General features: G+C 42.3%; 1 protein-coding gene across 3 annotated transcripts; it reads right to left on the bottom strand.

The window, feature by feature from the left end:
• Positions 1-2,386: 2,386 nt before the first annotated feature.
• prkar1ab (protein kinase, cAMP-dependent, regulatory, type I, alpha (tissue specific extinguisher 1) b) lies at positions 2,387-19,681 on the bottom strand. Of its 3 annotated transcripts, none has more exons than XM_062526310.1 (11): positions 19,585-19,681; positions 18,264-18,469; positions 14,703-14,870; positions 14,464-14,555; positions 14,076-14,137; positions 13,811-13,857; positions 13,091-13,249; positions 12,605-12,665; positions 11,597-11,718; positions 5,602-5,683; positions 2,387-5,392 (listed from the first exon to the last, which is right to left on the bottom strand). In XM_062526310.1, exons 2-11 carry the CDS (start codon positions 18,435-18,437, stop codon positions 5,220-5,222), a joined length of 1,140 nt encoding a protein of 379 aa, XP_062382294.1. In that variant the 5' UTR covers positions 18,438-18,469; positions 19,585-19,681; the 3' UTR covers positions 2,387-5,219. The 3 variants fall into 3 exon arrangements, with proteins under 3 accessions (XP_062382294.1, XP_062382295.1, XP_062382296.1); XM_062526311.1 differs by having other exon boundaries at positions 18,264-18,464; XM_062526312.1 differs by lacking the exon at positions 19,585-19,681 and adding an exon at positions 19,248-19,367.
• Positions 19,682-19,898: the final 217 nt, after the last annotated feature.

Genomic DNA, 19,898 nt, shown 5'->3' with positions numbered 1-19,898 from the left:
GTCCGAAAAGGAGTTGGGGTGTAGGGTGGTCTAGGGGTTCATCTTCAGGTGTGACTGACCTCAGATGAGGACCAGGGAGGAGCGCAGGCCAGAGGTCTGGGGGTGGACAGCAGAGAGAGAGAGAGAGAGAGAGAGAGAGAGAAAGCACAGGAAAAAGAATGAGAGAGAAAAAGAGACCGGGGGAGGAAAGAGAGAGAAAGTGGAAGGGAGACGGTGTTAAAAACCACAGCACAAGCTCAGACAGACAGAGAGAGAGAGAGAATAGGAGAGGGAGAGTTGGAAGACAGAGGAAGAAACAGAATGAAGAGAGAAAGAGAGAGAGAGGAAAGTAGGAGTTTCAGGGCTGGTATTTTATTCTCTGCTTCTGAAAGACAGAAAGAAAAAGCACAACACAACCTCTGACACAGACAGAATGTGAATGAGGCTGTGTGACAGAAATAGTTTGAGGAATAGAGAGATACACAGAAAGACAGTTAGAAAGGATAAAAGGAAAGGCACATTATACACACACACACACACACACACACACACACACACACACACACACACACACACACACACACACACACACACACACACACACACACACACCCACACCCACACCCACACCCACACCCACACCACACACACACACACACACACACACACACACACAGAGGACAAGGAGAGAAAGCATGAGGCAGGCCGAAAAGGGGGGTACACAGACTGCATGGACTCTGTTAGCTGCTTGAAAAGGCAGATTGAGCCTCTGAAAAGTGTCACCTAAAACAACATCTGACACAGCAGCAGTCCACGCTTCCCCCAGAATGATTGTAAACACCAGATCCTTAACTGTCTGAAAGAGAACTATGCAAGGCCTAATGGGGAAGATGTCCACGTTCTTTAACGTGTGTGTGTGTGTGTGTGTGTGTGTGTGTGTGTGTGTGTTTACACAGCTTTCACTTGATTCCATCTCAACACAGCTGTTTTGCCATTTGTAAACATGTCATCGACTTCATCTTTGATTACAAATGAATAACAGGGAAATGGATCTACATATCTAAAAACAGTGGCTAGCTGACGGTAAACATACGATTGTAAAACTAAAAGTTGACTTGGTTTTGGTGAGGAGAAATAAACTCTTAAGTGTTCTCAGGCGTGTTCTTGTAAATGTACAGATTTTATGAGTTTATGTGTTTGCTGCTACATCTTGGACCTGTCCTGACTCAAGGACCATGTCCTGTCGAAGTCTTTGATGCAAAGATTTACATTAACTTACAGTGTCCTGTATTATGCCAATGCATTCATAATAACAACGGTAGGCTCTAGAAAAGGAAAGAAAAACGTTTGCCTGTCGGTTCTGTTGGCTTCTATTTATAAATCATAAATAACTTCATGAGTCATAAAATACAGACATGGAATTTTAAAATAAAACACATGTTGTAAACTGCTTTTAAAGGCCATAAAAAGGGAAAATGTTTCTTATTAAGATGTAATAAAACATATCTTGTGAATTTCTTTTGGAGGTCGATGTGTGTTACAAAACACTTTCAGCACACAGTTCTGGGTGAAGGAGCAGCACTAAATGTCATGAAAGGGTTTGATGCTGCCATCTAGTGTTCAACCAGGTAGGTTGACTACTCTGCTGATTCCTGTTATTCATGGGAAGCCACTGACATACCTAAAGGTCCAATGCAGGATTGCCCACTTCCTGTTTCCCTTTAGATTCATGCAATCTCTTTAATAAATGTCATTGATACTTGGATAAAAGTTGACACTTTAATTAAGCGTGTGTTAATTTTGGCTATAGTGGCAAAGGGAATACAAAAAGGGAAGGAGCAACACCACATCTGAATCGATTGGTCTCACACTACCAGAGCCTAAACAAATGGAGGGAATTGTTATACAATTTCTCAATATTTAGCCTAGTAATAGTCAATCTTAAAAAACAATCCTTGCACAAAGGACACTCTTCAAATCTGAGGCCAAAAGAACAGGTGCTTGGACTTGAATTATATTTTTTCCACGTTGTTATGTTAGGTTTATCAATAATTAGATTCATTTTTAAGTTGAAATAATAAAATATTTAATAAAATATCATCACAACCAACCACTGGGGCTCTTTGACACCATATTTTCTGCACCTCTTGTACTATAGCTTAATGGCGCCACCTGCTGTTAATCTGAAGGCATTTGACTTCTAAAATTTGACCAGTCTTCTCAGATGAGCTTCGTATTGGCAGCCATTTACCACAGATTTGGTTGTGGAACAAAACACCATTGCACAACTTGTTGTTGATGTTGTTGATTAGTGAACGGTAGCGTATTGCTTTATCTGAAGGACCTTGCAATTGAAACTCCCACAAGAAAAGTACACAAGCGAAGCCAAAGAGAACGTAGAGGCCGATTCAATAATACAACATTTTTTTATTGCTTAAACTGCCATTAGGACATTCTATACCAAAAAAGGGATATAGTCTGAGCACACATACAAGAAATTAAACATTGTACAGACATTGGGTAAAATAGAATTTTTAAAAAAATAAGACAGAAAAAAGAAAGATGGTCCTCGGTCGACCGGCAGGTGGAGGTCACTGCGGGTCACGTGACACCCTAGGAAGGATGGACAAGCACCCTCAGAAGGATGGACAAGCACCCTCAAAAGGATGGACAAGCACCCTCAGAAGGATGGGCAAGCAGGAGAGTTCCCTCCCTCGGTAACAGAAGCTAAGGCAAACTATGTTAATCTGTTTGGTAACGTACACACTCACTCACTGTCACACTCACACACAAACACAAACACACACACACCCCTCCGCTCATCCATTCCAGTCACACACATTCACACCCAGTAAAGATAATTAACAAAAAGAGAAAAACAAAAAGCGACAGAAGAGAAGACATCAGTAGTGAAAGCGGGTCCTTTTTCAGCTCTTTGTAGGAACATTGTCATGTTTACATGGGTGGCAGCGATGGGGGTGGTGGAATGGACAGCAATATCACTTTACAGTACAATGGTCAAACAGTACAAAAGGAGAGAGAGTTCCAGAAAAAAAAGGAGCCATTTTAAACCTCACAAATAGACCTTAAACCCAACTGCAATTTAGTGCCCCTATGGTACTACACAGCTCTGAAGCTGTACATCAAAAGCTTGCATTTCCTTTTTTTTTTCAATGTCTTCTTGGGTTACCAACACCAGTCACCTGTATATCAGGTAACCACCAGCCATGGCATTCGGATGCTGTACATGCAGTTCATATTCCAATGAGAACACAACTCTTCACGATGCTCAGTAAAATAAACTTTGTTGCATGACATGTGATATCAGAACTACAGAAAAAAAAAAAAAAAAAAAAAAGAAGAATGACTCCATTTTGTCTGCATGGGGTCGATCACCCAGAGTACATTGGCGCAAGTCTCTGTAATACAGTCTCCTTCCTGTCTGAAGCCATGTCAGAGATTTGAGCGTGGAGCTTGTTGTGAAAGTTAAGTATTACCAGCTGAAGACCACTGGGTCGACGTGCTCTCATTTGGGGTTTCTCACAACAGAGCAAGCCTTCACATCTGTTATTATGGCACTCCTAAATAACATGGTGTTTTTGTGGAAGATTTCTTACTTATAAAGAATCTACACAACGATAAAATGGTGGCGCAAATGTTTAAATATGTAGCAAGTGGCGGATACTGACGAGACATTAAATACTGATAACGATACATTTTGGTCTAAAACAGCTTTTCCCAGTAAGATCAGATCATAGTTTTGTCTTGTTACAATTGAACTGGCTTAATATATTATCTTGTAAAATCACAACAGCAATGAATTGTTGTGCCGTACACATAAATTTCAATGTTTGGCACTAGTTTCAAAACTAAACAAAACGGAGCAACGCTCGGAAGCAAATGACACTAACCAATTACTAAAGAGAAACTTCAAGAGTTGAGAATCGAAGAAATTCAAATCACTGAAACATTTTACAACCCTTTTTTAACAGTTAAGATAAGCAAAAATATGCTGCTCAATTTTCTCCCACACAAAACCCCGCCAAAACAAAATCACTTTGCCAGAGAATAAGCCATAAAACTCAAGAATAATCTACAGTTTGAAACTGATGGTAACAACACAGGACTACTAACAATCAAATACCTTCCACTGTTGTCTAGCAACAGGCCAACCACACCCTTCTCCTATCCACCGGCCCTCGAACAATACAAACTAAAACCCCTGGTGTGAACGTTCACATTCGGAACAACTTTATCCGACACATTAGGTGTGTTTGAAACATGACTCCCCCCCACCCCCCACCCCGTTTGATTGGCCGTGTTCAAAGCAAGGTTAAATATCTGGCATTCTAGAAGTCTGTTGGAAGGTTAAGTATTCCAGAACAGGTCTCTGGTCAGATTGCTGGAGCTGTGCCTACACTACTCTGGTCCATTCATAAACAAGTTGACTTCAGAGGATAACCCAAGGACAAGACGAAAGATGCACACACATTAAGGCTGACTGCAAGTTCTGAAAGTCTGAAAGTTTTTCTTTTTTTTCAGGAGTAACGTCAAGCAAGAAGCTACCAAACAACATTGTAACTCGGGCCTGCATGAATTTCAAGTGTATTGATGTCAGATGTAGGTTTTTTTTTTTTTAATTATTGTTTTTCACACTATCTTTTGGTTTCTTCAAAGTATCCTTCATTTTCAAACTCACACTCAGAAAACCTTTAAAAAAAAAAAAGCAAAAAAAAAAGCAAAAAGCCACATTTAACAACCACGCGTGAAAAGCAAAGTGAGAACATTTCAATCTGATTGTCTACTCTTCCACGAGCCTCCGCCGAAAAAACTACTGCACTGTCGCGTCAACAGAAACATCCCATTCTTCAATGAACTTAACAGGTGCACAAAACAACCACAAAAAAAAAAAAAAAAAAAAAGGTGTCAAGCTGGTGAAGTGCAAGGGGGTGCCGCTCCTGGCTCTTAAAAAACATCCAACCAACCAACCAATAAACAAACAAACAAACAAACAAACAAAAATGCAAAAACCTGGAGGAAACGGCAAATGCAAAGAGCATATGGAGGAGACTCAGGGTGGACCCTGCCCGACTGCAAGGTCTGGGCTGAGTGGGGGGGGGGGGGGGGGTGGTTTGGGGTAAGGTGTGAGGGAGAAGAGGGGGTGGAGGTTGGAAGAGGAGGAGGAGAAGGAGGAGGAGGAGGAGGGGGAGGGTTGGAGGTTGGTGGTCCTACGGGTTTCCTTAGACGGACAACGAGACGAAGCTGTTGTACTGCTGGATGTTGCGCTTGAGGATGTCGGAGCAGGGCCCGAGGACGCGCTCGAACCGGGGTCGGTCCAACTTCACACACTTCAGCGGGCCGCGGGCCACAACCGTCGCGGCACGCGGGCGGTTCATCAACAAAGCAATTTCACCTGCAAACACACACACACACACACACACACACACACACACACACACACACACACACCAGAGTTCTCAGTAAAGACTTACAAATGAACACTATTTCAGTTCATCATAGGATTTAAAAAAAGAAAAACAAAATCCACGGGCAGTGTGTTCTTATGCATCAGTGTATGTATAAAATATCTGTGTCTTCAGAAAAGAAGAAAACGGTTCCTACCGAAGTAGTCAGAAGGTCCTAACCGTCCGACCTCCACAAACTCCTCATTCTCTGACCTGCGTTGCAAAACGGCGGCACTGCCCTGTGAGGCCAAGAAAAAAAGAACAATCAATCAATCAATCAATCAATCAATCAATAACAACTCAATAACCCTATATGGTTGACAAGAAACATGCTCATGGTGGTAGTGTAGTAGTTAAGGAGCTGGGCAAGTGTGTAGAAGCCCGAAAGTTGTCCAATTCCTGGCTTCCACCGTTGTGCGCTTGAGCTAGGCACTTAACCCCAAGTTGCTCCGGGGACAGTGTAGTCCCTTGTAATATAGTTCACATTATGTAAGTCACTTTGGACAAAAAGTGTCTGCTAAATGTAATGTAAGTTATTGTTAAAGGAGTCCTAGAATTCAAAACCACATTCACCTTGTTACTGACAGAACAGATGTTAGGACAGATTAGGACATCCGGTGCGTAATGGCGTGCGTAATGGCGGCCGCGGAGTTTGAACTGTGCAACGATAACGTTAGACCGCTGACTGCCAGCTCTGTCCTGACTGAGATCAAAAGTGAACTAGCTTCAATTGAAAAACTCATTTCAGTCCTTCTACAAAAACAAACAGATCTTGGTGCACGGCTCACCTTGTTTGAAGATCAACGTCTACCTGTTCCTTCATCGGTGGATACTACTCTGAACCCCGGTTGCTCTACCTGGTCTCCGGTGGTAGATGTCACGACTCGCCGCTCCACTCCTTCTGTCCCGGCTTGTCAAGTTGGTGTTGCATCGGAGTTGGAACTCTACAACTCCTTTGCTCCTCTGGCGGATCTTCCCACGTCGCCTACATTACGGCGGAGTGGAAATCATAAACGTCCCGATGTCTGGGGTCCAGCGATGTGCCCCTCAAACCCGCCTGCTCTCCGGCAGGCACGACCAGCATCGTCCTCGATGCAACAACATGGAAGTCGCAAGGCTACCTCCAAGCGCAACAGGTCCCCAGGCAGCGACGCCTCAAGTCCGGTGCACGTCTCCGACAAGCGGCTCAGAGTCTCCTCATCTCCCCAGGAGGTGTCATCAGGTGCCTTGGCTTCCCTTGTTTACCTCTCTCCTACAGGCGACGGTGGCCTGTCGAGCCCTCGGGCCGCTGCGTTGTCCCAGCTAGCTGCTGACGCTACTGTTGTTAACCTGTGTAGCCCATGTCAAACTCCACAAACGCTGTCCACGGCTGACAGCGTCTTTACTTCTACAGACAGTACCGATGGTCTGCAACTTCCTCCCCACACAACTATTCACTTTAACCGTGATGTTCAGTGCACTCCTGAAATACTCATTGTTGGTGACTCGATTGTTAGAGGCCTAACTATACCTAGTGCCATCACTTATTGTGTTTCGGGTGGTAGGGTTATTGACATTTCCGGACTCATTCCCTCACTACTGGAAAGGCATCCCTCCGTCAACATCGTCATTGTCCACGTGGGTACAAATGACGTCATGGCCAGAAGTTCGATCAAGCTTCAGGACGAACTCGAGACCCTGTGTCTCACCATAGAAAGTCATGGAAAACGCTGCATCATGTCTGGCCCTATCCCTTTCAATTCTAGCCATTCTGAACGCTTCAGTAGGCTGTATGCTCTACATACTTGGCTAAAGAATTTTTGCAGTGCAGCTGGTCATGACTTTATTGCTAACTTTGATATATTTTGGACAAAATCTAGTCTTTATCGATCTGATGGTGTGCACCCAAACAAAACGGGTCTCCTACAGCTAACCACCAACTTTATCCAGTTCATTGCTTTCAGTACACTCTGACATGCATCACAGCATGACCCAATTCAGTTCACTAACACACCCAGCTCTGGTATGGGTCCGGCTGATCCCTACTGCTCTCCCTCTCATATAGACACAGGGGGTCAAACTACTTTACAAAAATGTAGTTCCTCTCATCACCTGCAGATGGCCCTCCTAAATGTCAGATCGCTATGTAATAAGACATTTCTGGTAAATGATATTATTACATCCCATAAGTTAAACTGCATTTTTCTTACTGAAACGTGGCTTGATGCCTCAGGCAACTATGAACTTCTTGAGGCATCACCATCTGACTTTTCTTTTGCACACTGCTCTCGCTCACATCAGAAAGGTGGCGGTGTAGCAGCCCTCTTCTCTGATGTGTTACCCTGTAAAAATGCTTTTTTTGGTACTTATTCCACTTTTGAATATTTAGCTCTGAGGCCATCAAACACCTCTCTTATAGTCACAGTCTATCACCCACCACAGTACAGAGCTGGCTTTATTTCTGATTTTGGGGATTTTTTATCAAATATTGTGACTAAGTATGATTTTATTCTTATCTCTGGTGACTTTAATATTCATGTCGATAACATAGCTGATTCTTTTGCGACTCAGTTCACTGATCTGCTGTCATCATTCGAGCTCACACAACACATTTCTGTACCTACTCACAGCCATGGTCACACCTTAGATCTGGTTATTTCTAAAGGCTTTGAGGTTTTTATAAATGGCACTTTAGATGTTGGCTTCTCTGACCATCTGTGTATTCTCTTCAGTGTTTCCTGGCCATCGACTAGACAGGCTTCTGGTGTGAAAACACTCTTAAGACGCAACATTAGGGAAGACACCTCTGATAAATTTATTATGGCTCATAGAAATGCTGCTCAGTCATGTGACCTGAGCCAGGTCTCTGTTGCACCCTTAACTTTAATTTCTCCTACTGGTTTTGTGGGTGATTCTGTTGTATCCTCCTGTTCTGACACCTTAGTCAAGTCTTTTAACTCCTCCGTTTTGCAAATCATTGACAGCATTGCACCATTACAAATTAAGACTATCTCAGTTAAACGGAGGCCACCCTGGAGGACCTCACAGACTGTCAGCGCCTTTAAAAGAACCTGCCGCAAATATGAACGACAATGGCGTAAGTCTAAACTGCAGGCTGATTTGATAAACTATAAGAATCATATTTTTATCTATAATAGTGAAATTAAAAAAGCTCGAAGGCAGCATTTCTCTCAGATTATTGCTGACAATTCAAACAACTCCAAAACACTGTTTAGTACCATTGATAAGCTAATCAACCCTCCACATACGATTCCCACAGAGCTTCACTCTGTAGAGAAGTGCAATGAGTTTGCTACCTTTTTTAGCGAAAAAATTTTAACTATCAGGAGCAATATCACGATACCTTCCAATGCAACTTCCAGCTGCCTATCTTCAAGCCACTCTCTATTTCTCTGTTCAACTGGTCTCCCCAGTTTCACTCCTATTCACCAAAGTGACCTGGAAAAGATAGTCAATCAGCTAGGTTCTGCTACTTGCTCTCTTGATCCGATACCTACCAAGCTGTTCAAGCAGGTTTTAAGCTGTCTCGCTCCTGAGGTTCTCAACATTGTTAATACCTCCCTCCTGTCTGGGATTTTCCCTTCTTGTCTTAAACATGCTTTGGTTACTCCACTGCTAAAAAACCATAATCTTGATCCCTTGGCTTGCGGGAGTTATAGGCCAATCTCTAACCTACCTTTTTTGGGTAAAATTCTTGAGAAGGTTGTTTACAAGCAGCTTTACTCTTATCTATCTCATAACACCCTTTTCGATACCTATCAGTCTGGTTTCCGTGTAAATCATAGTACAGAGACTGCTTTGGTCAGAGTTATAAATGATCTTAAAATTGCCACTGATCACCATAAAGTATCTGTTCTCGTTCTTCTAGATTTAAGTGCTGCATTTGACACCGTAGATCACACCATTCTACTCCAACGCCTGCAAGATCTAACTGGCATCCAGGGTACAGCTCTAGCTTGGATTTCCTCCTACCTAAATGGGAGAACTTTTTCTGTCTCTATAAATAGATTCTGTTCAGATACTATGAACATCTCGTATGGGGTACCTCAGGGGTCCATCCTTGGCCCTTTGCTTTTTAATTTATACATGTTACCACTTGGGTCTATCATCCGGCACCATAATATTTCTTATCATTCATATGCGGATGATACCCAACTTTACATGTCTATATCTTCTGATGACCCCAGTCCAGTAAATGACCTAATCAGTTGTATCTCGGACATTAAAAACTGGATGGCCCAGAATTTTCTATTGTTAAATGACAGCAAGACTGAGGTTTTAGTTGTTGGCCCAAAGGCCCAGAGAGAACATATTAATTCCTTTTTAACCCCCCTTCTGGTAAAACCCTGTGGTGATGTCAGAAATCTGGGTGTGATCCTTGATCCTGATCTTAACTTTGAAAAGCACATATCCACTGTTACCAAGACAGCCTTTTATCACCTCAGAAATATTTCAAAGGTACGTGGCCTTCTGTCTCTACAGGACTCAGAAAAATTAGTACACGCTTTTATTTCTAGTCGCCTGGATTATTGTAACTCACTTTATGCTGGTGTTACCAAACAGGCACTTAACAAGCTTCAACTCATTCAAAATGCTGCTGCTAGAATACTCACAAGAACATCCAAATTTGATCACATCACTCCTGTTTTAAAATCACTTCACTGGCTTCCTGTACAACAAAGAATCCAGTTCAAAATTCTCTTAATTGTTTTTAAATCTTTAAATGGCCTAGCACCAACATATATTTCTGACATGATCTCACACTATCTTCCAACACGTTGTCTAAGATCATCCAATAAAAGTCTCCTGTCAGTCCCCAGAATCAACACAAACGTGGCACATGGTGCTTTTAGCTATTGTGCCCCAACTCTGTGGAATTCTCTTCCTTTGGAATTAAGGTTAGCTCAATCAACTTTCTCTTTTAAAAAGGGTCTTAAAACATATTTATTTTCACAAGCTTTTGTTTGAGTTATGTTTTTTAATTTTTGCCCCTCCGAATAGATTATTTTATGTGCTCTTGCTTAACTCTTTTAACAAGTGAGTTGTATGGATGTTCTCATCTTGGCAAAGTGTTTTATTTATTTTATATTATTTTATTTTATTTTATCTTATTGAATTGTTCTTTTTCCAGTGCTGCTTTTATTCTTATTTTTTTTAACCATTTTGTGTGTCCATATATACATGTGTGTATGTGTGTGTGTGTGCGCGCGTGAGCGTGTGTTCATATACAGTATGTATATTTTCCTTTTCATTCAAAGCACATTGAGTCTATGTATGCCATATGAAATGTGCTATATAAATAAAATTTGATTGATTGATTGATACTGTTGAATTTAGGCTGCGAGCAGTGTCCAAAGGACAACACCAAAGACTTTACCGCGTCCCCCGCCTGCTTTCGTATGCAAATTGGGAAATAGAAACAGCCGTGTTGAAATGCTCCAATCTGAACAGAGCTCAGATAACACGTAATAGGCGCCCATCCCCCTTTAGATACACCCCTCGGCCCCTCTCATTTGCATACCTTCGATTAATAATTCTTGTTAAACTGCTCTTACGATGCTAGTATTTAGATATGTGGTCTATGGCAGAGACGTTGTAATGCTAGCGTTATTACAGCTAACTTTGGAGAGTTACTATACTAAGAAATGTACTGATAAAACTTACCAATCTAACACATTCATTCTGTTGGGGAATCTGCTGCACTTCATCTTCGTCAGAACCTTCTTCTGACTCGGTTTATACATGTACGGCTGTATTCCTTATTTAAATCCATTGTTGATAGCTTTATCAAAGACTTTGGCTTTATTTACCAGCAGTAAACGTAGTTTCACTTTGCTCTAGCTTCAGACCGGTGGATTGAGCCAATCAACTTTCAGGACATATCGGCCAATAGACCAATCAGCGCGCATCTCATTTGAATATTCATGAACTTGCCGAGTGGGCGGGAAAAACAAACTGTTTCATTGCAAGGCTTATTTATGACCTTGTATTAGGCGATCTAGCAGTGCTCCTGGGGCGTTTTCAGCCCCACAAATTTACATATGACATTATTAAGGCTCAAAGATCAATTTGTAATGGTCAAAAAATGCGTTCTATGACTCCTTTAAGTTTTGGTAAAGACAACCTAATTGAGCAGAGAATGTGTTGGGTACCTCCAGAATGATGAAAAACTCGTCTCCCGGTTCTCCCTGAACGACAATTTTCTGGCTGTCCTCGAACTGGACCGGCTCCAGGGAATCGGCCACGGTGAGGCGCTCCCACTTATCCAGAGACTCTGCGGACGCACGGACACAATGTGAGTTAGCTAGACGGAGTAAACCCAGCGGACGCACGGCACAATGTCAGTTAGCTAGACGGAGTAAACCCAGCGGACGCAAGGACACAACGTCAGTTAGCTAGACGGAGTAAACCCAGCGGACGCACGGACACAACGTCAGTTAGCTAGACGGAGTAAACCCAGCGGACGCACAGACACAACGTCAGTTAGCTAGACGGAGTAAACCCGGCCCCATCTGCCGGCGACATTGATTTCGCCCTGCAGCTATGCCCCTTGGGGATCAATAAAGTATCTATCTATCTATCTATCTATCTATCTATCTATCTATCTATCTATCTATCCACCTCAGGCTGGAAACCTGCACATTTTTCTATCCTGCTTCCGTTACAAATCTGCGGGGACCAATCACAAACTGGCTTTTCCATCTGGCACACCGGGATCGCTGGTCTGATTGGTTGAGGGACTATGCAAATGTGCACAAAATGAGTCATTTGAACTATGCCCGTTGATCCCGCCTCTTGTGCAGTAGAAAATACAGAGCAGACTCACTAGACTACAGTAATATCCGGCATATAAGCCGCATTGTGTATAAGCCGCAGGACAGTGTTTTATGCAAGTTAAAAGAAACAAAACCATATTAATACCATATTAACTGGCCCCCTGTATTAACCTCATAGCTGAAGAAATTTAGCTAAATCAATGTATAAACTGCGGCTAATAGTCCGGAAATTACGGTAATATTCATTCTTAAAAGACTGAGCTTGGTCTGGTGATAGCCAGGCTATGAGTTAGCCCCATAATCCTCCTGTCTAGCCAAGCTGACTGGACGACAAAGACGTCGACAAAGACAAACACCAGCGTCAAAGCCAGAGTCAATGTTTACCTAAGATGGAGACTTTGCTGAGGAACTCGTCGTACATTTTCCTCTTCCTCAAAGTGCTCCCCTGAGGGAGACAGAGACACAGGCACAGGATTCAGAGAAGACACACCAAAACACAGGAGTTCAGGAACACAAGGACGGACATTTTGTGGCATGGCATCCTGTCATACTATCATCCTCTTTCAGTGACTTACGGCAAACACTACTTTAAAACAAATAAAAGAAAATGCACCTTCATTACCAAAACAAACAGCTTCAATAAACTCCAGGCCATTTCCATACACCATCACAACTTTTTTACTGAATCAGAAACTAGAACATAGTGGCATCGCCCAGGTAGGGGCTGCCCCCCCCCCTACACACACACACACACACACACACACACATACACACTACCCCTCACAGTAAAGTACTTTGGATACGTAGATAAAGTACGATATGGATTAAATGTGGCAGTGGGACCAGCACAATATCTGTGATATGTCTTACCATGAGTATTCTCCGGTAGCTGTCTCTGTCAATGCCCCACAGCTTGACGTTGGTCCTGGCTCTAACGGTGGCTGCTCGGGGGGTGCCGTAGATCAGGGCGAGCTCCCCGAAGCTGCCCCCCTCGCCGATGTTTGTGGCCCACTCCCCGTTCACATACACCTGAAGCCGACATGCAGCAGAAGGAAAAACAATGAAGCAAATGTAACGGTAGCAAGATAGTAGGTAGCTGTGCGGTACGCCGTGCGGTGTAAACTCAGTGCCGGGTTGAGCCGTGTGGTCAACACAACACCAGTTACATTGGTGCTGTGACCTAGATCGGGAGTGATGTTTGGGCGGTGAGTGTAATGTTAGCCAACAGGTACATAGCTATACAGTATGAATATTGTGTAAAACAGTACCGAAAGTACTGAAACATTACATTTTTGAATGCACGTGTCCAACAGTTCAGAGGTCACATTAAACCCTGAAATTTCAACCGAAAGTCGAATATCCCTGACTGTTTGGGAGTAGTATATAATACGATCCATTTACATATACAAAATACAGGATATGAACAGAGAAAACGGCAAAAATGCCTAGAAATGTTTTGAGCTACAATACAGTTTATGAAGTTACAGTACAGCCTGACTAAGAGAAGTATCAGGCTGGACATACTAGTCAAACTGAGTTACAACTTGATAAACTCATTAGTGTTCAGTGTCACATAGCGGGTCTACTTACGTCCATCTCTCCCTGATCGATGACGTAGAAATTATCTCCCTCGTCACCTGTGAAATGACAAACATAACGGAGCTTTAAACAGCTGACGAGCCATGAGCTTTACAGCACGTGCTCGACAATTCACATCCAGCTGCTAAGAATGCCACAATCAATTTACAAAGCGATAAATAAAATGAAATCAATTATAAAGGCATTAAAACATGCTCAGTAGTTTATATACATGACTGAGATAGGGCGTCTGCCGTAGTAAAGTAAGTGATCTTACCCTGCTGTATGACTATCTCCCCAGCAATATATGTGACTGGGAACATGGCATCAAAGATGTCGCTGGAGAACAAACGAGTGAAAAGAACGACTGTGAGGATTTTTACACAAACACAATAGTCTCTTCTCAATGTCTCTGCTCGGTCCTCGATCCTCGGTCCTCCGATCTATAAACAACACTGGATAGACTATCTCATTGTTGCCGCCCCATCATACTTTATAGATCAGTGGGAACGAGGACCAAGGACTGAGGACCGAGGACCGAGGAGACGTTGAGAAGAGCCTCATGTAATAACGTGATTACCCTTACGATGGGAAAAACAGACGACTAAAAACATCCACACAAAAGTGACTGACATCTAAACTTGACTGAGAGCAAATGCCTGTACCTTCTTTCATTGTCGTCAAGGTGGGAGAAGAGAACGTTCTTCTCGATGGCTTTGGCAAGAGCTGCCATTGTCTTGTAATCTTTAGGTATGACCTGGAATAGGATAAAAATAGTAAATTACTTAATTGATTAATTGTTGCTCCCTTGTAGCGAATGTCACGGTATACATCCGAGTGTGCGTGTGTGAGTGAGTGTGTGTGTGTGTGTGTGTGTGTGTGTGTGTGTTGTGCATATGCACACCTTGCGGACGTATGAGGCGGCGTCCTCCTCCGTGTAGACCTCGGCACTGATGGCTCCGCGCCGCATGCGGCCCTTGACCACGGGGTTCATGGGAGGGGACACCTCATCTTCCCGGGAGTCCGAGCGAGAACTGGCCTTCTGCTGATTCTGAATCTGCTTGGCCTCCTCCTGCAGGGACAGCAGAGGAACGCAAAACAACACTCATAAATAACACACACTCGGTATATGCGTATGATATAGAGAAACATGTATATGAAACACACACGGTATACGCATGTGTATGATACAGAGAAACATACATATGAAACACACAGTATGTGTATGATACAGAGAAACATATATGAAACACACACAGTATACGCATGTGTATGATACAGAGAAACATACATATGAAATATGCACAGTATATGCATATGATATAAAGGAAAGCACATATGAAATGCACACAGTATAAAGAGGAACATACATACGAGGACACATATGAAATGCACACAGTATAAAGAGGAACATGCATACGAGGACACTTATGAAATACACACAGTACATATAATAAAGAGGAACATATATATGAAATGCACACCGGTTATGCAAGCGTATAGAGATGTGTCATGAGAAGTTATGAAGATTAGATGGAGAGAAAGGCAAGGCACTTGCTTTACACAACCAAAACAATATGCTGTTTACTTGGCAACTATTGTTATAAAAATTCTAATACCAGCAACAGACAAATAATTTTTTTATAGAACAACCAAGAAAGGACATATTGTGAGAGTCTAGAAGATGACAACTAACTGTGAACAACTAGCTAGTTCTGTGACGGCGTAGCAGTTCATGAGGGGAAGCTGAAGTGTGACGTCAATAAAGAAGTTCACATCAAGACAAAGCTCCTGTTCATTTCTGGAAATATCACAACATCCCCATATGCTTCAAGCCTTCAAGCCTTTTGTATGTACTGCTCTCACTGAACTGCTCAACTGAACATAGTACAGCGTTTCCACATTCTTTTGCCTCTTGAAGAGCATTTTTATGTTTATTAATTTATTCTCATCACTGATAAATATAACAAACCTCCTCTGACAACTGACAACTAGGTGTATTAAGTATTACTATCTTCTCATTGATTGGCACTAGGACATCACATGTAATGCAATCACGATAGCAATCATGGGACATAACACACCCACTCAACCACCACTTCACTGTAATGTCCCCTCAGCAAAGGTACAGATCTCTGATATGCAAAGGGACTCATTTTGGCAAAAGCCTGAAACCCACAGCCATAAGCACACTTAGGTACAAGGACATTCAGAGAGTGCAGAACACTGCGCTCTCTGTTGTTCGTTGCTCCTCGCTGGTGGAACGCACTACCAGTTCCTACTAGAGTAGGGACATCCCTCTCCATCTTCAAAAAAACATCTAAAAAACCCAGCTCTTCAGAGAACATCTCCTCTCATAGCACTACTACAACTAGTCTTGCTGATTCTACGGTCAATTGCACTCATTGATGCACTTATTACACTCATTTAATGCACTTATTGTGTTCTTTTTTGATTGTTGTTGTAAATTTGTTGTTGGAATTGCTCTTAAAAATGTAAAATTGTTTTTACCATGTTGTAAGTCGCTTTGGTTAAAAAGCGTCAGGCAAATGTAATGTAATGCAATGTAATGTAATGTAATGTAATGTAATGTAACACTGCCACCGTGGCCATCTAACTCTGTTGTACATGCCACTCAAGTCAAACTCAAACTCGAGATATCCGTGTGAAGTTGGCTAAACACAGCCCAATTATAATCATAAGACGTGACGTACAGCACCTTTAGGTAGCCGGCTTGATATGAAAATGCTATAGTAGTGCACTGCATGACTTCATAAATTCCATGTCATGAGAACGGAGGTGGAAAAGTCCAGCTTCAGTGAGTAAAAGTCCAATCATGTATTGGTTCTATCTATCTGTGCACTTAGCACAGGTGATCTCATCAATCATCTGCTCTACCTGGCTGAAGAGTTGTGCTAATTAGAATCAGCTGGTTTAAGTGAATGGTTGAACAGATGTGTGGCAGGCCTTTTACTTTCTGAAGCTGGACTTTTCCACCTCTGCATGAGAACACCGACACGGTGGTTTCAGGAACTCCAAAGCCACTGCTTTGGGTGAGATCATCAAGTGACGAATTTTCTAAGTTTGAACACTAGAGGGCAAAACAGGCATGAATGCCATATCGCACAAGAGTAGCGAAGGCAAAACTAAAACACTACAGGAGGACCGTGTGTCAGAGGAAATATTATGAGTTCATCCTTGCTCATCCATGCTACACTTTTCCACCAAATCTTATGGAAATCAGGCCAGTAGTTTGTGCGTAATCCTGCACATTGACAGACCGACGGATGGACGGACACACAGACAGACAAATCACACCGAAAACATTACCTCCTGGCTGAGGTAACATGATAGCCTGTTGGTAGCCTTGTGTCCACTTGGTTGACTTTGAATACTGTGTGTGACATTGTGTGATGTTTTCGTAAGGGCTGACTTAAATCAGAGTGGTGATGTTATCGGCCCATTTTAGCTATTTGCTTATATATGTCGATATTAGCATTTATAACAGACAAAATAGTTTAAAAATAAAAGGGGGCATATTGCGAAGTATTTACCTTTTCACAATTTATATTAAGAGCCTTTCAATAGTCTACCAGATAGTCTGGCCCAATTATACACATAAAGTACATAGAACGCGCTCAACTCACAAAATATTTTAAGCTGACTGGGTGCTTGTGCCCATACGGAATGAATCAAAGCAAGAGTACAGCACTCCTAGTCATATATGTATAACTTTTTTCTCTTTATTTTTGCCTGTGAACAGACGTTTCGGGGTTCTCCCTTCTTCAGTGTCAGGTCAGTGCCAGAGCCTTTCAATAGTCTACCAGATAGTCTGGCCCAATTATACACGTTACATCCCTCCTGGAGTTATGGTAGGAACTGTGTTTAAGCAGCTGTGCTAGTATGCAGTAGTCTGAAAAGTTGTGGGTTCAATACACAACTTCCACAGTTGTGCCCTTGAGCAAGGCGCTTAAACCCCAAGTTGCTTTAAGAGACAGTAGCCTTTGTAATATGATTGGCATATGTAAGTCACTTTGAATAAAAGTGCCTTGTAAATGAATAAATGCAAATGTAACATTGATCTGACTTTTTCAATATGCTAATTCCTGGAGACAATTTCTGCATTTGCTTTGAATATCAGACAATGGATCGATTATTGTTTTCTGCAATCCCCAAATATTAGAATTGTAATCGGTCTTAAGAATTCCATATCAGTCAGGCTCTAGTTCTTAGTTATGTACTATGTATGCTATGTAATAACTGATTATCTTTACAGTCATGGCTTGTCTATGCTTATGCTTACTGTTATTATGAAGACTTGCCATTCTTGTTGTTGTTGCTGTTATTATCATCATCGTTATGTACAGTGCTGTGAAGTATCACCCCCCAACCCAGGGACAACTAACTAACTAAACCCCCCCCCCAACACACACACAGACACAGACACAGACACACAGACACACACCTTCTCCAGTCGCTCAAAGTATTCCCTGAGGAAGGCCATGGGGCGGTCAGGCCTGGAGGTGCACAGCTGCACGATGCAGTCCTTCAGCAGCTGCTGGATGTTGTGCCTCTGCACGTACAGCTCACACTCCCGCAGGCTCTTCTCCTCCTCGCTGCTCGCACTGCCGGACGCCATGCTGCTGACCTTTGAACTCTTCGACCTCTGACCTTAGGAGGAGGACATGGGATGGTGAGATTTCAGTGAGTATCACTTCTCATTTCCAGTAAAGCTGTGGTTTGTGAACTGTTAACAATGCATTTGCACATACAGTACAACAACTACCCCAACAAACAGTTCTGTGTATCCTGTGATTTCCCCCCACCTCGTACCCATCCATGGTATCATGGATTTCACTGACAATAACAATAGAGCAAATGATTTTGCACCTCGTTGATCTAAGTACTTTAATACCCATTATCGAGTAGAAACACACACAGCGGCAAACATAATCAGCAAGACGGCGAGAACAACGGGACACCGAGATTATTGTATTAATGTTGCTGCCCGCGTGTAATTGGATTCGGGTCAATAATAATCTGTGTGCGATTATAATGCCTATGACAAATAGTAGGTAGGCCTACTGACCTTACGGCACAACTTGCTGGCTACATTTAGCTACAACAGTTAAATAGCAAATAGGCCGCCCGATAAGATGACATTGTAGGCGTTTATGATCTCCAAGGGTACACCCCGACTTGTTTTCAAATCCAAATGTTAGCGGAAACAACTGTTTCAAGATTCAGAGGTCGGGTTTACACTCAGAAAGTAACGTTAGCGTATTAACACTCCCAAACTGGAATCCACGAATATCAAATGATTGCTAATGAAATGTCATGTTTCGAAATGCAAAAAACATCTCTGGACATCACCCTAACGTTACCCAACTTCTTACAAATAGCATTCTTCTAAATAGGTAGCCTAACTTTAAGTTACCGTTAACGTTACCTTTCTTTTAACAGAACGACCAACAATAACGTTGACGTCTCTGTCGTACTTTGAGCAAGTGCATTTACAGAAACAGGCCTGTTAATTTCGTGCATTAAACAGAGTTTTCAGTTCTTCTAAGAGCAAGGTGTCACGGCCTTTTAAGGCGACATTACTGTTGACAGAAAATCGGATAAAAAAATTGGGCCTCAACTGCTGCCGACGCCATCTTGATTCGTATTATAAACAAATGACAGTCGTAGGATAACTAGCAAACTGTAAAACATCAGGCGATATCACTCTCTGGTGTGTTTACCAATCATTTATAGCAAAACCATGCACATATTCATTTAATTACCTAGATCCTCGAATTTTTCTTTCTCTGAAATGTAATGTATTTTCCGGGTAACAGAAGCTCAAATTCTTGATTCTTTTCAACCTCTTGGATGGTTGCCCTACCGGAAACAGGTCAAGACCAATCACAAACCACCATTGACGTCAATACGCCTCGATTTGACATGGAGGATGTAACCCCTGACAACCTTAAAGCCACAGTGACTATTCAAGCAAGCTTGTTACATTTCCTTAGCTCACATTGTTAACTATGCATTGCACATATATCATATTTAAAATGCCTACCTCACCCTTTGTTGCCGATAATGTTTAGCATAA

The sequence above is a fragment of the Sardina pilchardus genome, chromosome 22 (genome assembly GCF_963854185.1).
Source record: "Sardina pilchardus chromosome 22, fSarPil1.1, whole genome shotgun sequence".
NCBI lineage: Eukaryota > Metazoa > Chordata > Actinopteri > Clupeiformes > Clupeidae > Sardina > Sardina pilchardus.
The sequence above is the reverse complement of the archived record's forward strand: the minus strand, read 5'-3'. Positions and strand labels throughout refer to the sequence as shown.

Bases quoted from the DNA above. Each gene is read 5' to 3' on its own strand.
- prkar1ab (XM_062526310.1), bottom strand. From the start codon at position 18,437: ATGGCGTCCGGCAGTGCGAGCAGCGAGGAGGAGAAGAGCCTGCGGGAG. The intron at 14,138-14,463 runs GTACAGGCATTT...TTTGTTCTCCAG, and splicing joins CTTGACGACAATGAAAGAAG to CGACATCTTTGATGCCATGT. The intron at 12,666-13,090 runs GTAAGACATATC...TGTCTCCCTCAG, and splicing joins GCTACCGGAGAATACTCATG to GGGAGCACTTTGAGGAAGAG.